Source organism: Gasterosteus aculeatus, chromosome 13 (assembly GCF_964276395.1).
Source record: "Gasterosteus aculeatus chromosome 13, fGasAcu3.hap1.1, whole genome shotgun sequence".
NCBI classification, from domain to species: Eukaryota; Metazoa; Chordata; class Actinopteri; order Perciformes; family Gasterosteidae; genus Gasterosteus; species Gasterosteus aculeatus.
In genome coordinates, this window is record NC_135701.1 from 2,373,687 (window position 1) to 2,394,618 (window position 20,932).

The following is a 20,932-nucleotide window of genomic DNA, read 5'->3' on the forward strand; positions in this document are numbered from 1 at the left end:
GACAGCAGCCAGTCTGTGCACACAGCGACTAACTTAGTTGTCCAGTAATCAAAGCCTGTGTCCTGGAAAAGTCTCACAAGTCTGTCTGTTATGGCCTGCGCAGTTCGGTCAGCACCCAGTTCAATCGGTCCAAGAAAGTCCGAGGTAAACTGTCCGTTGTTGGACCCTGCTCAGTTTTTGATGTCCTCAGATCAAAAAGCAGCCCCCAAAATTCAACAGACTGCAACTTGGCTCGCAACTCCCCACTGATGGTGTGAGCAATATGGGCCGCCGTTTGTAAAATGTTGCACGTTCTAAAATCCTGCGTTTTGCTATATTTAGCAATATCATATGAACAAAAAAGCTTCATATGTCACTTTTTCATTTTTCACATTTAGAGAGAAATTCATGTAAATTCATGCAATAACTTTTCCAAGGATAATGTTTGGCAGTAACACAAAGTTGTTAGATAATATAAATGTTAAATCTTAATGTAAATGTTAAATGTCAATCTAAATGTTAAATGTACATCTAAATGTTAAATCTAAATGTAAATGTTAAATATTATATCTAAATGTTAAATCTAAATCTAAACAACAATGCTCTGCATGATCCGTGCGCCCCCTTCACGTGGCGAAACGGCAAAGAAGCTGCTTAAGGTCTGTTGCTTTTTTGACATCTCTATTTAGCAATATCATATGAACAAAAAAGCTTCATATGTCACTTTTTCATTTTTCACATTTAGAGAGAAATTCATGTAAATTCATGCAATAACTTTTCCAAGGATAATGTTTGGCAGTAACACAAAGTTGTTAGATAATATAAATGTTAAATCTTAATGTAAATGTTAAATGTCAATCTAAATGTTAAATGTACATCTAAATGTTAAATCTAAATGTAAATGTTAAATATTATATCTAAATGTTAAATCTAAATCTAAACAACAATGCTCTGCATGATCCGTGCGCCCCCTTCACGTGGCGAAACGGCAAAGAAGCTGCTTAAGGTCTGTTGCTTTTTTGACATCTCTATTTAGCAATATCATATGAACAAAAAAGCTTCATATGTCACTTTTTCATTTTTCACATTTAGAGAGAAATTCATGTAAATTCATGCAATAACTTTTCCAAGGATAATGTTTGGCAGTGTGACAAAGTGGGTGACAACTCACCTTTGTCCCCATGATGGTGTGTGGTTGAGTGCTTGCCATGCTCTGCAGGTGTGCTGGAGGCTAGAGGGGGCAGGCAGTGAGGCCTAGTGTTTGTGCAGGGGCTGATGTCAGCAGTGACATCATCGGGTGGATTGTCATAATGAGTGTCACCTGTGCACATTGATTGACGGCGCTATAAAGGTGGAGGACATTGACGGTTGGGGGGAGGAAGGGTGGAACATGTGTAGCTGAGGGCTGATGTCAGATGAGGTGATGTTAAGTTTCTTCCGTTTGGTTGTTTATCTGTTTTAATCAGACCTGTATACGGAAACTTCCTGACTTTTTACAAATAAACATATTTTTTACCTGGACCAAGTCTCGCTTGCCTGCCTCCTAATTCCAGGATTCCCTCGGTTGTGACATCCTCACAAGTGGTGTCAGAAGTGGGATCCAGGCCAGGAGGAGGCAGTGAAGAAAATGTCAACCAGACAAAAGACAAAAGCAGCGGATCCAGGCCAGAAGGAGGACCAAGATGACGGAAACCAACAAGGGACAGCAGGTGGGCAACCCCATGAGCGAGAAAGTATAACTGAGCTGTCAAGACTTATGAAATCCCTGATGCAACAGCAGGCTGACCGCGATAGCAGGACCGAACATGAGCATAAGCGACAGGAGGAGAGATGGAAGCGAATTCAGCATCAATTTGTACAGCTCCAGCAAGAAGTAACCCAGGACCGTCAGGCTCGTCAGTACCCACAAGAAGGGGCCGCAGCCACACCTTCCCACTTCATAGGATTAACCGCGGATCCACCTCAGATCCAGGATAGGCCGGGGGATGAGCAACATTTGGCTGCTGGAGGAACGCACGCCAGTTCGGTGAGGGTTTCGGGCTGGAAAAGTCCCAAAATGCAGCCCTACCAAGAAGGTGAGGACATAGAACATTATTTAATCACGTTTGAAAGAATTGCTCATGCCTGTCAGTGGCCTCAGGATGAGTGGGCTCTTCACCTAGCTTCATTGCTAACCGGTAAAGCACGGTATGCATATGTAGCTATGGACATTGATGACACCATGGACTATGCAAAAGTGAAGGGTGCTGTGTTGCAGAAATTCGAAATCAGTGCCGAGACCTATCGAGTGAGGTTCCGTGCCACTGTGCCAGGAGAAGGGGAAACTCCTAAAGAGCTGCAGGTCCGCCTCAAGGATTTGTTCAGTAAGTGGATGTCGCCGGAAGCAAAGACAAAGGAACAAATTGGAGACACTATCATCATGGAGCAGTTTCTCAAAATCCTGAATCCAGAACTTTGTACCTGGATTAAAGAACGAAACCCGAAGTCCTCCAAAGAAGCAGCAGAACTGGCAGAAGTTTTTTTAGCTGCCCGCCGATCAGCAAAAGAGTACCTTCCACCCACCCCATCGAGTAGGGCAGTTAGTAATGAATTGAGAGCTAACACAGGACATAGCTTCCTCCCCTCAAACTCTGTTGCACGTGAGTCAAGAAACAAAGCCCTCTTCGCATGTCATGCTTGCGGCCAGAAGGGACATTTTAAGGCAGAATGTCCTAGGTTGCGGGTTAGTAACAATTACATGTGTTTCGCGCCCCAGTTGCATAGCAATGAGTTAGAGAGGTCTCGGAATTGCAAGCGGAGGAACTTACAATAGCGGTGTTAATTGAAGACAGGCCCTGTGTAGCCCTCTTAGATTCCGGAAGTAATCGCACCCTCGTCAGACAGGACAGCCTTCCGAGGGATGTCATTTTTTGTAGAGGGACAGTTGATGTTTTCTGTATTCATGGTGACAATGTACGTTACCCCATAGCTGAGGTAGCTATCCAAATTGAAGGGCAACACTACTTGCTTCCAGTAGGAGTTTTAAAGCACCTGCCCTATCAGGTTGTGTTAGGCTCTGATTTACCTATTCTGGCGGAACTGATAGCCAAGCAATCGTGTGAGGCTAGAGCAAGCTGCACCAGCGAAAATTTGCTAGCTGTTACTAGGTCGAAAACCAAGCAAGAACAAATTAGTTCAGCAGAGTGGGAAGAGCTGCCATTTGCAAACGCGGAACTCCCCGGGGGCGAGCACACTAGCCACTGTAAGGAAAGGAAAAGCAAGAGAGAGAGGAGACGAGACCGGGTAAGGGGAACACAAGTTGCTGAACGGGTGGCAAAGCCGGTAGAATTAAACTTTTTTCCGATTCCTAGTGACATTGCTAAGCTACAGAGGGAAGACTCCACACTCGTCACGTTGTTTGCTAAATGTGTGCCTGAGTCAACCCAGGTGATGGGTGGAGGGAAGGAAGCATTTGTGGTCAAGGGAGGCAAGTTGTATCGCCGTAGCCAGATTGGTGATCAGTTAGTTATTCCACAGAGTTTAAGACCCACTATCCTTAACCTGAGCCACTCTATCCCATGGGCAGGACACTTGGGACAGGCTAAAACATTTTCAAGAATGGTTACTCGGTTCTATTGGCCCCAGCAGTACGCAGACACCATAAAATGGTGCCGGTCTTGTCCACAGTGTCAATTAACAGCTCCAGGCAGGAATGGAGATAGAGCTCCCCTCATCAGCATGCCCATCATAGATGCACCCTTTTCCCGCATTGCCATGGACGTGGTAGGCCCACTCGAAAGGAGTAGTGTAGGCCACAGGTACATACTGGTGGTTTCCGATTATGCCACAAGATACCCTGAAGCTTTCCCCTTGAAGAAGATCAAGGCTCGCCAGATTGTCAACTGCCTCATTCAGCTGTTTTCCAGAGTGGGAATCCCCAAGGAGATAATCACAGACCAAGGCACCAACTTCACCTCAAGCCTGCTAAAAGAAGTGTACAGCATGCTGGGAATTCAGGGGGTAAAGACCAGTCCCTATCATCCACAAACTGATGGCCTAGTGGAGCGCTTCAACAAGACCCTCAAATCTATGCTGAAGAAGTTTGTGAATGACTCCGGGTCAGATTGGGACCGATGGCTGCCATTCGTGCTGTTTGCATACAGAGAGGTTCCACAAGCCTCTACAGGGTTTTCACCTTTCCAGCTGCTATATGGACATCCAGTGAGGGGTCCTATGGATGTCTTGAAGGATGCTTGGGAGGGTCCAATGCCACAACAGCAGTGCAGTGAGCTCTCGTATGTCCTGAAAATGAGAGACAAACTGAACCAATTTCAGGAGCTTGCCAATGGTCATCTGGCGGAGGCACAGCAGCGTCAGAAGAGGAGTTATGATAAGGCATCTAAGAGAAGAATTTTCCAGGAGGGCCAGAAAGTTCTGTTATTGCTACCAACATCAGACAGTGGTCTCTTGGCTAAGTGGCAGGGGCCATACAAGATAACAAAAAAAACTGGCCCTGTCACGTATGAACTCTTTTTACCAGATCGTCGGAAAAAGAATCAAGTCTTCCATGTGAACCTTCTAAAAGAGTGGGTAGACCAATCGGAGCAGTCGTTAATCATGTGGGCACGCACAGTTGTGGATGAGGAAGAACTTCAGGAGCAGTATTTTCCCACGTCAATGGAGACTCCAGTGTTTCCAGATCTGAGTCATCTGGAGCCAGGGAAACGCAGGAAACTACAGGCCTTCATGCATAAAGATCTCTTTAGTCTAAAGCCAGGTTGTACAAATCTCATCGAGCATCACATTCATCTGCATTCACCAGCGCAGCGGCCAATCAGGGACACCACCTGCCGCATTCCAGCCAGACTGGTCCCAGGATTAAAGCAGGAGGTGGAGGAGATGCTGGCTACAGGAATCATCGAGCCTTCACGGAGTGAGTGGTGTAGCCCGGTGGTTTTGGTGCCAAAGAAAGATGATTCGAAGCTGAGATTCTGTGTTAACTTCTCAAAGTTAAATGCTGTGTCTGCCTTTGATTCCTATCCAATGCCAAGGGTTGATGAACTGATTGAGCGGTTGGGGAATGCGAATTTCCTAACCACCCTTGATCTGTGTAAAGGGTACTGGCAAGTGCCCTTATCGGAGTCATCAAAGGACTTGACAACATTCAGGGTTCCCAGCGGCCTGTTCAGATTCAGAATGATGCCCTTCGGTTTACATGGCGCACCAGCAACATTCCAAAGATTGGTTGATGAAGTGCTGAGAGGAGCCGAGGACTGTGCAGCAGCTTACATTGATGATATTGTTATCTTCAGCCGGACATGGGAGGAACATGTACAACATCTTGCCGATGTCTGCAGACGCATCCACGGAGCTGGTTTGGTCATCAATGCCAAGAAGTGTCACATTGCTAAGCCGGAGGTCCAGTACCTTGGTTATGTGATTGGAGGGGGGGCCATCCGTCCTCAGGTAGGAAAGGTTGAGGCGATTGCGGCCTCTCAACCGCCCAACACCAAGAGGAGGCTGCGATCGTTCTTGGGGTTAGTAGGTTGGTATCGCAGACTCATCCCAAACTTTTCGTCACGATCTGCAGTACTCACTGACATGACTCGCAAATCTAGCCCAATAAAGGTTAAATGGAATCAGGAAACTAAGAAGGCTTTCAAGGACTTGAAAGACTGTGTGTGTAAAGAACCGGTTTTGCAGTGCCCAGATTACACTCTTCCCTTTACTGTTCAGACAGATGCTTCTGGAGTAGGTCTCGGTGCCGTGTTATTGCAAGAGAAGGACGGAAACCAGTTGCCCGTGCAGTACATCAGCCGGAAACTCTTCCCCAGGGAAATGAGGTACTCAACAGTGGAAAAGGAAGCCCTTGCCATTAAATGGGCATTGGACACGTTGAGGTACTACCTCATTGGCAAAGAGTTTGTTCTTGAGTCGGACCATCGTGCATTGCAATGGATTCATAAAATGAAAGACACTAATGCCCGAATTACCAGATGGTACTTGTCTCTCCAGCCTTATCGTTTTCAGATCCAGTACAGACCGGGACCCCAGAATGTCGTCGCTGACTTTTTGTCTCGTGACTCTGAGGAGTGACATTGTAAGGGGGGGGATGTGTGACAAAGTGGGTGACAACTCACCTTTGTCCCCATGATGGTGTGTGGTTGAGTGCTTGCCATGCTCTGCAGGTGTGCTGGAGGCTAGAGGGGGCAGGCAGTGAGGCCTAGTGTTTGTGCAGGGGCTGATGTCAGCAGTGACATCATCGGGTGGATTGTCATAATGAGTGTCACCTGTGCACATTGATTGACGGCGCTATAAAGGTGGAGGACATTGACGGTTGGGGGGAGGAAGGGTGGAACATGTGTAGCTGAGGGCTGATGTCAGATGAGGTGATGTTAAGTTTCTTCCGTTTGGTTGTTTATCTGTTTTAATCAGACCTGTATACGGAAACTTCCTGACTTTTTACAAATAAACATATTTTTTTTCCTGGACCAAGTCTCGCTTGCCTGCCTCTTAATTCCAGGATTCCCTCGGTTGTGACATCCTCACAGGCAGTAACACAAAGTTGTTAGATAATATAAATGTTAAATCTTAATGTAAATGTTAAATGTCAATCTAAATGTTAAATGTACATCTAAATGTTAAATCTAAATGTAAATGTTAAATATTATATCTAAATGTTAAATCTAAATCTAAACAACAATGCTCTGCATGATCCGTGCGCCCCCTTCACGTGGCGAAACGGCAAAGAAGCTGCTTAAGGTCTGTTGCTTTTTTGACATCTCTGACAGTAGTTGACAAGCAACATTTGATTTGATGAGATGATCGGTCAAGTATGCAAAGGCGCGAAGTAACACAAGTGGCATTACGCATTGTTGATTTTCGTTGCGCATGCGTACTTGCGTACCAGTTATGTGCACCCCTGAGTATAACTACATTAAATGAAACTGAGATGCGGTATGCTTATACGCAGGGCTGTAGTGGAGGGTAAACGCCGTTTACGCACCTCTTGAATTTTGGAAATAGCATTTACGCACCTATATATAGCGTTTACGCACCTATAAGTGGCGTTTACGCACCTCAACGTTCCCTGCGCCTTGTATTTCGAAAATAAACTCCGAAATAAACTTGGTGTAATTTTAAAACAGCTAAGACTACGTTTCCTATTGTTGAACATATAAACGCCATAGTCTGAATCACGTTCATCTGCGCTGTATTACGGTCTGTGAGCATCCAATCAGTGCCTTGCGGGTGCAGCAGCGACCAATCAGGATCCAGGAGGTGTGTAAACACACACACGTTGGATCAGCCCAGTGGTCCCCAACCTTTCTTACCTCACGGACCGGTTTCATGTCAGACAATATTTTGCGGACCGGTCGAGAAGGTCCGACGGTGGGGGGGGGGTGTAGTCGTCGTTGCGGGCGGAACAACCGACGTGGGGTTATTAGTCGCGCGCTCTGTGTTCGCTGGTCGTGCACGGTAAAAGGACAAGAAAAACGCCTGGTGACGCGTAGATTAGAAAACAAGTCAGTTCTCAATGTGAAAAAAACATGCTGTAGGCTATTTATGATGACGTAGGTAGTACATGAGTGTTCCTTTAACTTATGTGGGGTCGTCGTGGCGCAGGGGTTAGAGATGGGTGCTGGGAACCACAAGGTTGGTGGTTCGATTCCAGGCTGCCCCATGTTCCATGTCGAAATGTCCCTGAGCAAGACACCTAACCCCTAATTGCTCCCCAGGCAAAATGTGAAAAGCCATGGGTTTAAAGTGTAATGTAAGTCGCTTTGGATAAAAGCGTCTGCTAAAATGACCTGTAATGTAATGTTGTCAGTGTAATTGACAGGCTGCTTAACCGGTTAACTCTTAAATTCAACATATTTTTTTAGGGAGTGATAGGACAGGCAATGATGCAGAGAGCACAGGGAGAGGAGAAACACCAGGTCGAATAGAGAGAGAACCACAGAGGAGCCATGGCTCATGGTTCATGGCTCCTCTGTGTTCTGTCTGGGGTCTGTATGATCACAAAATTCAGAGTTTACCCACCTCTAATTTTACCACTACAGGACTGCTTATACGTTTGGAAAATCTTTCAGACTCTCTCTACTTCACTGGAGCATCTTTTTATTGTGATTTCCTCTTCCTCCGCATTTTGTTTTGAGAACTGGAATATCATATTTTAACAAGAAAGGATAAAGTCAACATGAATATTCTTTTTTTTTTTTTTTTACAATTCAATTAACAAAACTCTCTTATATGTGCATGATACATTAAGTTGTTTCAAAGCCTGAAGAAAAATGAATCAATTAATTAATAACAAATAGTTATTTCAAATGCGTTCCGAATATAAGAGGACTTGTTAAGAAAGGAGTACTCCATATTAAACTTCAAGAAAATAGTTTATTCAGATCATCTGCATTGTGAATTGTGAGATCATTTTATTCTGTATTGTACTCACAGTGCTGAAAAGGACCAAGAAGAGTAAGAATGACCTCATCAATGCAGAGGAAGGCGAAGACCACTTCACTGACATCTCATCCGTTGGTGAGTACAACATCTCTAACCTGTGAACCTTCTCAATGTCTTGGCCCTGCACTTTAAAGACCAGTCAAACAGAGAGGTCACACAGTTGGCAATTTGGTGTATGCGTCCCTGCAAATAGCTTTAGCAAAAGAGATAAATAGGCAACATTAAGAATATCTTATGACACTACATTCAGAGTTCTCCGTCAACCTCCATGCTACCATTCTCCAAACACTTTTCACTGTGATTATGAAACATAGCTGGAGAGTGATTTTTCTTTCCTCTATTAAATTGTTTTAAAATTGCCTCAAGACACCCCATTATCCAGCAATGTATAATTGTATAAGAGTCTCTCTCTCTCTCTTAAATCCCTCAGATTTGTTTTTGCTGCATTATTGCAGGACCTCTCTAAGATGAAGTTAGAATGATAAATTATCTCCATTTGATGTTCTCTATAAAAATGATATTGAAACCATGGGTAATAGAATATGCTTTCTTAATTTGCTTAATTTAAGTTCCAGAAGGTTTAACGTAGCTCAAGCTAAAGGAAAGTGGTGAAGACAGTGTGACACTGCACTGAATGTAAAAAGATTTACATTACATTACATGCCATTTAGCTGACGCTTTTATCCAAAGTGACTTACATTTTTAACCCATGGCTTTTTTTTTGATTTGTTACTTGTCACATAATCATTCAATATCATAACAATAACAATATCATTCTAGTAGGTCTACTTTAAGACTTGGTAACTTTATTACATTGTGTATGTTTTGCTCCAACTGCCCCCCCAGGGTCGCCGTTCGCCCGAGCCAGCTTGAAGTGTAAGAACGAGAGCTCCTCTTACTTTAGAAGGAAAGAAAAGAGGATACGCTTCACCATCCGCCATCTGGTCAAGTCCCAGAGCTTCTACTGGACTGTGCTATGTCTGGTTGGCCTCAACACGTTGTGTGTAGCCATTGTCCACTATGACCAGCCCGAGTGGCTCACCTTTGCACTCTGTGAGTTCCAGCAGTTTATTCACAGTGACTGATTGCTCCATAGCCCGATATTCCCAGATACCAATATTTGGTTACTAATTATACACATGTAAGGTATTTATTGCACCAAAAAACGGGAAAGAACAGATACCCGGGTCTTAAACCAATTTAAGCATAAGTGCACGACTGCATGAGCTTTGGTCTGGTTGGGAGTTCAGTACAACGATGGTGCTTGAGGTACCAAACAACTGGATCAAGTGCGTACAGTACTTTATTTCACCATCCACTTGTTGAAAAGTTTAGATTTGAAATAAATGTCAGTGTAACTTAAGATGGGAGCTTTTGATCAATCCCTTGTTGATTTTTACTTCATGTAATTGTAACAGAAATAATCTGCATAGGCAGGTAGAACACTCTTTGGGACAGCAGAGACAAGATGGGCAAACATACATCACACGAGTACTATCATACATTTCACAGCATAGACTCACAGACTGCATCATGGTAGTAGGCAGCATTATTTCCTTAAACAATAAACTCGTGGGGCATTGATCTGTGTGTCCTTATTTTCCCTGGACAGACCTAGCAGAGTTTGCCTTTCTTGGCCTGTTTCTGGCTGAGATGTTCATAAAAATGTATGGCCTCGGACCCCAGAACTACTTCCACTCATCGTTCAACTGTTTTGACTTTGGGGTGAGTTGGCCTTCTCTGAGTTTGATGAATCCCTAGAGAGTGAGCATGTGTAGAGTAATTGAAATGTTTCAGAAAAATGCCTGTGATTATGGTCTAAATAGTTTTGAAATAATAACTGCTTGCAGGTGATCATTGGCAGTATTTTTGAGGTGATCTGGGCTGCCATCAAACCCGGGGCGTCATTTGGGATCAGTGTGCTGCGGGCTCTGCGGCTGCTCAGGATTTTTAAAGTGACAAAGTGAGTCCTCAGAATTGTCTGCCTGTGTGGGACATGGAAGATGCAGGAACATTGGTGTATATATTCATGTATTTTAGGTACTGGAACTCTTTGAGGAATCTGGTGGTATCCCTCCTCAACTCAATGAAGTCTATCATCAGCCTGCTGTTCCTCCTCTTCCTCTTCATTGTTGTCTTTGCACTTCTGGGCATGCAGCTGTTTGGTGGCCAGTGAGTAACTTCTTCTATTTGATCCTTCCTGACCATCAGAGGCAGTGTTTCACACTGGATATATTCCGTCTCACAAACGTGCAAGTCGAGTATTTTATATCAACAAAGTAACTTGTGATCTCTGGTGACATCCAAGGTCTATAAGTTTCGGTGTGATCCTGAGATCAGTCCTTTTTCAGGCTTGCTACCGTGGTAGCATACACATGATGCAAATGATCCACGAGCTAGACTAGTGGCGCTTACCACCGTAGCCCGGCAACCACCGGCCTCTCACGAGGGCAAAGATTTTTGCTGACACTCGCCGCTATCAAATCATTTATACATGTTTGTTGAAAATGTGTGTATAAGAAAACAAAAAACAAATGGCAATGGTATTTTAGAAATGAAATCATTACATGGTGTAATGTAATTAGGTCCCGGTAAAAAAAAAAGAAATGTCATGGTTAAACAGCATAGCTCATCTATTTTGGAAATATAAACACTCGTGATTACTCATGAGGTCACACAGACGGCCCAGATTTAATTGACATGTACTATTGTGCAGCCTAATGTAGAAGGCTAAACTGCTCCATCATCAAGCAGGTGCAGGATGGACTGTGCCTGCTTGTGGCTTCAAAGCTTAATTACATGCAATTTCTCTCTGCAGATTTAATTTTGAAGACGAAACGCCGACAACAAACTTCGACACATTCCCAGCAGCGATTCTCACTGTGTTCCAGGTAAAGGTCAACTCCATTATTCTGTTTGTCTGTTTGTACAGTACCTGAGCCTGTGTCTCCCTTGCAGATCCTAACTGGGGAGGACTGGAATGCAGTCATGTACCATGGGATCGAATCCCAAGGAGGAGTTCAAAGGGGAATGTTCTCCTCCATCTATTTTATTGTTCTCACTCTCTTCGGAAACTGTATCCTGCTCTCACTGTCACCTTTGTGGCTGAAACACAGCCTTGACACCCCATAAAAGGAAGTATCATTGATTTGAAAAACAGCTGCATTGTCTTTATCAAATACAGTATCCGCTCTTTTCCTTAGACCACAAATAACCAGACACACTGCTCAACGTATTCTTGGCAATTGCTGTCGATAACCTTGCAAATGCACAAGAGCTTACTAAGGTGCAGTATTTCTTTGTAGATTGAGACACTTTTTTTAGGTTTTATAGCGTATTTCAGGAGGTGATAGAGCCTCATCGCATCCATCAGTACAACTTTATTCACTAATTTGTTAAAATGAACTCTGCAATGCAATCCTAACAATCTTATTCAAAACAGCATTTTCATCCCAAAATTAAACACATGCATAATTTGAGTCTGTCGAAGCATTAACATCAGGCTGCTTTCTTTGGTACCTTGTTTTTTATTTCTTCCTTATTTGGGATTATTACAGTACAGTACACAACAGCTTCAGAAAAAGTATTTTCTATTGTCTGTTAGCACTTGCTTAAAAACCCCCCAAATAAAATACACAAAACTCCTGAGGGTACCTCTGCTAAACTGGTTTGGTAACACGGAAGATGCCAGGTCAATAACTAATAATAATAACTTAATGAACTGGTAAGATTTTCATGTTAATCCTTTTGTTTTTAAACTCCTTAAGAAGTGGTTCCATTTGTATGAATTGATCCACCTGCAAATATATTTACGCGTCTTGTCCAGTTAAAGAACCTTGTAAATAGTGGTTAATAAAGTGATCTGTAAAATGGCTTTTAAGACAAATAAAAGTCTCAGCAAAAACAAATAAGGACAGGATGCTGGTAAAGGCAAACCCTCTGGAATTACCTCTTATGATGATTCTAATAATTCAGTATAATGTACATTTCCAGCCTAACAGCATCAGTTTGTCGTCATTAACAGAAATGCTGTTTTCACTCGCTGATTATTTTCAGTTCCTCTAAATATAAAATATGAAACAAGTAGACTTTCACCGTTTTAGAAATGAACATTATACTCAATTTAAAATGATAATGCAATGTAGAAGAAGAAATGACGACCTCTCCATAACACAAGCCTGTTTAAAAACTCAGCTACTCAGATGAAGGTCTCCGTGGTCTTCACATCCTATGTATTTGTGTGTGGGTGTATGTGTGTTTCTTTTTCCACATACTCTTAAGGATGAAGAAGAGCAGGAGGAGGCCATCAATAAGAAGCTTGCCCTCCAGAAGGCTAAGGAGGTAACAGAGGCCAGCCCCACGTCAGCCACTAACATCTCCATCGCAGCGTAAGTCAACCTCTACCAATGTTCTATGTCTCTCCATTCAGCACATGTTCTACTGCCAATGCTAAAGACGATTTCTGTGTGGTGCAAATACACACCGCAGGACGCTCATATTCTGCATAATATTTGTATAATAAATCCTTCCTTGGAGTGTTTACTGTATGTGTCTGTATGAGAATAAGTAAGGGCTTGTGTTTGAGCATCTATGACTATGTTATGAAATAAGAAAAACTAAAACAAGGATAACCTGGAAAATAACACAAAAATATGATCTTTTGAACACCTTTGGAAACCTTTTATGGAGGAAGGTTTGTTGGTTAGGAGTATGAAGGAGTGGTTCCCCACAGAGAGCCTGCTTTACCTTCTCTAACGCCTGCTGGCACTGCTCCGACCACTGGACCGGATCTGACGCAACTTTCCGGGTCAGGTCGGTCAAGGGGCTGGTGAGGTCCGCGAAACCGGGGATGAACCGCCTGTAATACCTCGCCAGCCCCAAGAACCGCCTCACCTCTTTTTTTGTCTTGGGCTGCGGGCAGGCCGCGATGGCCACCATCTTGTCCACCTGAGGGCGCACCTGCCCGCCCCCCAAATACCGTACCTCCACCCGTCCAACTGCACACTTCCCTGGGTTGGCGGTGAGCCACGCCCGTTCCAGCGCCTCCAGCACTGCGCCCACCTGCTGCACATGCTCTTCCCAGGTGGTGCTGTGGATAATGACATCGTCCAGGTAGGCGGCGGCATATGCAGCGTGCGGACGCAGCACCCGATCCATGAGGCGCTGAAACAACCCGTACCCGTATTTTTTTGTATCCCATGTAACCAGCCATCGGGTTATAGTGAGCCGCCTGGAAAATAATTTCCCGCCGGCTTTTCGGCACCAGCAACTGAGGGTTTTCCTGCCCCGTCCAAGTGTCACGACTCACTCTAGTCTGTCCCTAATCAATGAAAAGTGTGGAAATGACTGCGCTGCGTCAGGGCGCACCAGGTGACCATCAATACATATCACTTGGTCGTAGGCTGAGCGTAGGGTATCGTCACAAGACTGTTTGAGTGGAAAATCTTCCATGGAGCGAAACATGGGAACCGGCGGAGTCTCTACGGGAGGCTCCGCGGGTTCCCTCTCCCCGTCTGCAGTGTCGGACGACCCCGCGTCACCGCTGAGCACAGCACACATCTCGCATAATCCTGTCGGCCGTGAACGCACCCCCTCCCCCATTAGTTTATCAAACCCCGGCCAATCTGTACCCAAAATGACGGGGTGCGTCAGGCGGGAGCTAACCGCAACCTTCATTCTATGCTTTTTCCCTGCATGTCTAATTTCCACCGATACCACAGGATACTCGTGAACATCCCCATGCACAAACCGTATTCTCACCCGGTCTGCCTCCACCAATGCCCCCGGCCGAACCAGGCTCTGGTGAAACATAGACTGCGTCCACCATCGCCTGGTGTGTACCCCCCTGGATTCTTACCGGAACGCGGTACGTCGCTCCCGGACCGGGGGAGGGTGCCGGAACGCCAGCCACTCGGATCACCTGTCCCACCTCCCTCAGCGGGCACTCTCTCCGGAGGTGACCGAGCCGCCCGCACCTCCAACACTCCTGCCCCGGCGCTTGAGAACCTCTCTGTGAGTTGGGAAGGGTGCCTGGGTCCCCCGGGGCCGGTGGGTCGCGGGCCGGGGTACAGGGCGCCTGCTGCAGAGCCGGCCTGGGTCGCTCCTCCGTTCGCGGTGGCGCAGCTCCTCCCCCCGTGGTGCAGCTCCTCTCCCGGTCCCCCTGCCCGCTGGGATGCACCGCCAGGTGGTCCTCCGCCAGGGTGACGGCCGCCTCAAGGGTCGTCAGACGGTGGTACCGGATCCACTCCGCCGTCCGTGCCGGGAGCCCCTCCCCGAACTGCTCCAGCACCACCTGCGCCATCACCCCTCGGACTCCTCCAGCGCCATCCGGCTGCAGCCACCTCGTGGCGGCGTCTTTTAGCCGCTGGGCGTACGCGAACGGGCGGTCCCTTGGTCCCAGCCTGGGCTTGCGGAATCGCCGGCGGTGGTCCTCTGGTGAAAGCCCCATTCTGTCCACTACGGCCCTTTTAATGCTAGCGTAGTCACGCGCGCCGCCGGTAGCAGCCCCATGGCCGCGATCTGCGCCTCCCCAGCCAGGAGAGGCAAAAGCCGGACCGGCCACTCCCGCTGGCCAGCCGCACGCCTCCGCCGACGTCTCGAAGGCCTCCAGGAACGCCTGGACGTCGTCCCCCGTCGTCATTCGCTGGAGCGTGAGCCCGGTGAACGCAGCGGGCTGCGCCCTTAGCTGTTCCAGCGCCCGGGCCTGTCTCCCCCCCTGGGTCTGGAGCGCCCCTAGGAACTGCCGGTTCGCCTCCAGCTGCTCCCTCTGGATGGCCGCCAGCTCTCCGATCATCCGGCCAAGCGCCACAAGCCGGTGGGCCCGCGTCCCCAGCTGGCGTCGTTCGTTCGTTCTACGGGGGGGGTCTAGGAATGACAAGCACGCAGCAGTTGGGTCCATTATGTATGATTTTATTCAGTCGTTTACAACAAATATAACGCAATCGGCTCCGGCTTCCTCGTCTGCTCAGCACTCTCTCGCCGTCGCCGGATCTCTCCTACTTAGCAGCAGGACAAACACACACACTGAACACACCTGAGGCCAATTATGCCTCCTCCTGGCACCGTTCCCCGAACCACTCCCTTCTCCGTCCCCTCTGCAGCCGCCTGCAAACCACGCCCGCTACCACAATGACATTTAAGGCATAAGAGTAGGATTTTTTGCCACTGAAAAGATACAATTAGATTTTTTTTTAATATCAAAGATCAAAAAGTTGCTATAATCTGAGCCATGTAGCATAGGCCATTAAACCTTAGCTTCCATAATCAATGTATGGCTGCACCATTACTGTAATGCTAACCTCAACATTCAGGCATTTTCCGAGCCCTCGCCACGACAACTATTGTTGTATCCAAAGCAGCTCTACCTTTACAAACATTTGAAATGTTTGTGTTATGATTGCAACATGAGTAAAGTGCAATCTTGCTTGTTCAGAGATTTTAGTATTACCTTGCTCTGTCATGCCTTACATTGGACGGTATATTTCGTGCTCATTTTGGCGTGACTGTACTATATTGAATTGTCTTTTTGTGACATTCTCTCTCTGGTTCAGGCTCAGTCCTGTTCTGAGTTTTGATGACCATTACATTGAATTGTGATCCAAAAGGACACAGATAAAGTGCGCGCTGTTTTTCTTTTTTATATCTTCTTGATTTCATGATCCTCTTCCCTTTTTCTTTTTTGTGCATGTGCAGTTTTCTAACACGCAGTCGAGGTAACGCGCACTCAAGCGGCTCATCTGTCTGCAGTATTAACTCCTTGTGAGTTATTACCTTTGTGTGTACCTTTGTGTGTTTCAGTATTTTCATTCCTGTGTTTGTTTTTTATTGTTTACCAAACGTCTGTGTTAGTGAGTGTGGTATTTGATTCTCTGTGATCCACATCTTTCTGTATGAGAATGTTTCTTCTTTTGGCAACCTCAGCGATTTGAATATACACATGATTGTTCACACTATATGTGTTGATTATACATAAATGCAGTTTTGACTCCATTTAACAAAGCTTGTTAGGTTGTTAATATGCATTGTATGTTATAACTGCCCTTTGGCTTGTTTTATTCAGACCACGAAGTGAAAGCAAAAATAGATGCTGAGTGACTAGTAGTTGGACTGGTGATTAAATCACCAGCCTTCTTTACCGTGGTGCAAGAACCCCCCTAAAATAATCTTCACTAATTAACTAATCATGAGCAAGGTACTGACAATGAGATTACCAAATACCTTACACACTGTATCCAAATGGATTAATGAATGACTTTATGACTACTATGTGGCTGCAATGTCTGTAATATGAATGACATTGTTGCCAGCGTGCAAGGAAGTGTTTACCATTCAGTCAGTAATCACATTACACCTCACAAATCTCTGACTATAAAGAGTTCAGCCACATTTTATTTGTAAAAATAAAACATTTATATATGAAAAGCGGAACAGAGAGGAACAGATTAGGTAGATGGAAGCTCTGGAATGCAGATGTCAAGTACATACAGACACGCCGTGACGTGCAGTGATGACAGTTATGCACTATAAATTATGAAATTACCAGAGGACTATCGCATGAAACCAGGATAAGGGATTAAGCCGGGATATTCACGTTATCCTGGGCCAATTTAGCTTGGACTTGGTTGCACGAAAGCAGGTTGAAAATGACCCAGCCAAGTAACCATGGCGATTCAAACACGTTCGCACACAGTAATTAATGTCCACCATCAGAATGCAACCATCTTTATCCTTAATTACAAAACGGGTGGATGAAATCAAGCATTCTAATGGTTTGAGAGTGATGGTCACATAATGAGCCATTATGTCCTGTACACCGGTTTACATTTTCCCTGAGCGGTCCATATCAGTGCACACTCAAAATAACAAATAGTTTTCCTGTATTAATTAGACATGTAAATGTTTATATTTATTCATGCAATTTGATAGCTATATTCTACATAACGTGTATGAATTAATGTTACTTGGATTTTGGTGGCGATCACCGGAAAAAAAGACTAGAAAAAAAGACCGGAAACACCGTTCGTTTGGGCAATGCTACCTTTCGCAACCGATTGTAACATTATTGATGGTGGCTCTAAATTGCAAAACACAACGGCAAATAGGAAAACACAAGGACAAATAAGTAAGCACAACGACGTTGTATTTTCCTATTTGCCGTTGTGTTTTGCACTCCCACCGTACAAATGTCCTGTGATATCTCGGTTTTAATTGGTCCGGTCCATGTTCGATACATAAAGTAGATGATTACTGGCGTGACATATTTATGTGCAAAGGCACAGCAGAGTTGTGCTTTTTGCCACACATGTTAAAGATTACAGGATCGAAGTGTGCATGCGCAACATGGGGTTCTTGCTAGTCCTCCGAATGGACGGTAAAAACACTGGTTATTCAACCATTTCCTTTGTATTTAATTATGCGCAACTGCTACATTTGTCATCGTTTACATCTAAACAATTGGAATAACACACATATTGCATATACAATATGCATAGACATTAAAAATAAACATAATACGTTTGAATTTTGGCAGGGTAGGCAGTGTCTACCTTGCCTACCCTGACTGCACGTCACTGGGCGTTAAGGTGAACTGTAAATAGGTACATGGACTGTTTCTTTGGTTACATGCTGTGAGATAGAGAAAGCAAATCTACAAAAAAAAGGTTGAGGTTAGTTGAATAACAGCCGTTGTCTGATAATTACCGGTGAGTTACCTTCATGCATAGTGAAATATTGAAACAAATGCTATAAAAAAACTAAACATATAGTATTTTAGTCTCCCCATTGTTCATTTTGTTTTGTTGCTAACCTGTTTTAGTCTTAGTCTGAAGTTCCCTCTCTCCCTCTGTATGTTGCTCCCTTTTTGTGTTTGTAGGAGTTATGTCTGCACCCCAGTCCATCAGTACCTGAGGTAAACACGATCACATGCTAGCAAGGTGGTCCATGATCAGGGGTCTCAAACTCAATTTGGGTGCGGGCCAGATGCAGCCCACCTTGACCTTACACGGTCCAGACCATTACAGCCCACGAGGGGGTGGCGCTGAGGGGCCAACCGGCGAACGGAACGGTCAACTATCGACGGGGGGTGGGGGAGGGGGGCGGTGGAGGTTGTAAGTGGCATGTGCGTGCCGCGAAAGAGGCCCGGAAAAGTATGAATTTCAGCTTCCTGCTCTCCGCACATCTAAAGCCACTATTTTCTCTCCCAGCTCTCTCTTTCTCTCACTCACTCTCACACACACACACACACACACACACACAATCCCGCCCCCCATGTCACTTACATGCATGCCGCATTCACTGGACAGGCACACAGTAGGAAACCAGAACATCAAAACATTGTCCCACGCAGCAGGGCCGCAATTGGCCCGCGGGCCGCGAGTTTGAGACCCCTGTCCATGATGATGAACACGTGCTTAAAAACATACTTAATCATGATCTCAGTCATGAAAGCAAGACCATGTGAATAACACACAGCCACATTAATTCTTGTCATGCATACAATAGTGGAAGATTTCAGTGGGTCCACTCCCATCATGTCTATCCCCCTCTTAACCGGAGTTCCTAAAGACGGTAGAGCAAGGGGCTGTCCCTCTAAGTTACACATGTAGATGATGAACACATGGTATGCTTCTGAGGACAGATTCACTTATCTCATAAAGAGATGGTATTGTAAGATATCATCTTCCAATGTGAGAAGATAAGTGTTTATTTCACACACCATCAAAAGAGCATGCATTCAACCATTTCAAAGTACTGTATTACACCCATGCGGTCAAAGGATGGTAATGTTTCTATGGTTAGACATGGACGAGCTCTTCGCAGTAGACAACGGACCCTGGGATTTTCTGTTTTAGAAGCTCCATTGCACCTTGCTTGTACTGTAAATCATTAAGCATGTAGGAAATATGCTGTGCCACCCTGAGATACCCTATAATGTATTTCTGGTATTATGTACCATACATACTGAATGCTTCATGCCTGCCAGTGTATCCATTTGAAATGCTTATACTTGAAGAGTGTGTTTAAAAGGATTTCATAGGAATGTCAGTACTTTTATTTTGTTTGTTTCTTCTACTCCTCTAGTAAGGACCAGCAGAAATCAATGAAGACAATGTCTGTATGGGAGCAGAGGACCAAACAATTGAGGAGGCAAAACCAGGCGAGCTGCGAGGCCCTCTACAGTGAGCTGGAGCTTGAGGAGCGTCTCCGCCTGTCCTCAGCCCTCCACACCCGGCCAGACATGAAAACCCACCTTGACCGGCCACTCGTTGTCGAGCCTCGTGAAGGGCCTTTCCATGCTGGCCATAAATACCACCATCACAAGCCTTGCATGTCAGAGGCAGGGTTGACAGCCACTGCTCCTCCTCCCCCTGTTCCTCGCAACCACAACTGCCACAGAGAGAGAGACGCTGACCCGGCCAGAGCAAGACAGGTTACAAATGATAACACTGGTACCAGTAAGGACGGAGGCCCTCATGTCCATCACAGGAACTCCAAGGATCCCAAAGGCAGCTTCGGAAATATGCGGAAAAGCGAAGGGTCCCACAGGACACACAACCATCAGAGCTCAGTGGATCACAGCGGAGCGGGAGGACTCACTAGGGCGAGAGAGCATCGGCATCACTCGCACCGGCAGTCCAAAGCGGGCAACGGGACAGTAAACAGTGGTGACAGGGCGGATCCAAGATCCCGCCACAAAGACAAATTGTCATCTAACAGGAATGGGGATCGACATTGTAAAGGAGACAGTGGAAGCCCTGGAGAGAGGAGGCATCGGATTCAAAGATCCAAGGGCGAATCAGTTGAAGGAGAGGAGTCCAACGAAAGAAAGAAGACCCACAACAGGTGAAAATCAAAACAACTATATTCTTTCTCACGTTCACTAAGTATGCAAATGTATACATTCCGTAAAATTAATTCAGTAGGAAACACTCATTGTAGATTTGTATCCATTTATTGCAACGTAATGATGATATAGTCATACTTTGTGCTGGTGGCTTGGCTCCTACAATGCTAATAAGGGCTAGCATAAACATATGTGCCAAGTGAGAACAATTGACCATTATGTCAAAAATAAGTATTAACATAAAACAATAATAATGGGCACTACCCTGGGATCAGGGATGAATAGAGTATCATAAATGGTGTTCAACATTCAAAGTACTATTCCAAAGTGTGAGAGTGAACATTTGAGCACAGGCCACAATATGTAGCTATTATCACACAACCAGAAGGGTGGACGTAGTCTTGTGTGAGACCACGCCACACAACACTACAACCCGGCAGCGGAGTCGCAATAGTGGCCACATTTACACAGTTAAGTTAAACCTTTATGTGTGGATTAGTAAAACAATAAAGCAAAGTAAAATGTTTGCATATAGGAATTCAAAACAGATTTCCGGATTCTTGAGGTGGATATCCATCTTGCTAAGTGAGCATTGAGTGTTGAGTGGCTTGGACTGGAAACATCATAGTCACTGTTTGACTTGGGAACAAAACCTCATTATGTTGC

General features: G+C 45.3%; 2 protein-coding genes across 2 annotated transcripts in view; both read left to right on the top strand.

The window, feature by feature from the left end:
- Positions 1 to 20,932, top strand: part of cacna1ba (calcium channel, voltage-dependent, N type, alpha 1B subunit, a) — a 124,895-nt gene that overhangs the window by 51,883 nt on the left and 52,080 nt on the right. The window contains exons 10-21 of the mRNA XM_078087326.1: positions 8,416 to 8,499; positions 9,271 to 9,477; positions 10,037 to 10,149; positions 10,275 to 10,387; positions 10,465 to 10,596; positions 11,243 to 11,315; positions 11,383 to 11,500; positions 11,643 to 11,710; positions 12,706 to 12,812; positions 16,117 to 16,182; positions 18,296 to 18,331; positions 19,504 to 20,265. Of these exons, the coding sequence (XP_077943452.1) occupies positions 8,416 to 8,499; positions 9,271 to 9,477; positions 10,037 to 10,149; positions 10,275 to 10,387; positions 10,465 to 10,596; positions 11,243 to 11,315; positions 11,383 to 11,500; positions 11,643 to 11,710; positions 12,706 to 12,812; positions 16,117 to 16,182; positions 18,296 to 18,331; positions 19,504 to 20,265 (1,879 nt within the window). The remainder of the gene's footprint in view (positions 1 to 8,415; positions 8,500 to 9,270; positions 9,478 to 10,036; positions 10,150 to 10,274; positions 10,388 to 10,464; positions 10,597 to 11,242; positions 11,316 to 11,382; positions 11,501 to 11,642; positions 11,711 to 12,705; positions 12,813 to 16,116; positions 16,183 to 18,295; positions 18,332 to 19,503; positions 20,266 to 20,932) is intronic.
- On the top strand, positions 1,123 to 3,459 carry LOC144386366 (uncharacterized). Its single transcript, XM_078087325.1, has one exon. The coding sequence runs from the start codon at positions 1,607 to 1,609 to the stop codon at positions 2,789 to 2,791; it is 1,185 nt and encodes a 394-aa protein (XP_077943451.1). The 5' UTR covers positions 1,123 to 1,606; the 3' UTR covers positions 2,792 to 3,459.

Bases quoted from the DNA above. Each gene is read 5' to 3' on its own strand.
- LOC144386366 (XM_078087325.1), top strand. From the start codon at position 1,607: ATGTCAACCAGACAAAAGACAAAAGCAGCGGATCCAGGCCAGAAGGAG.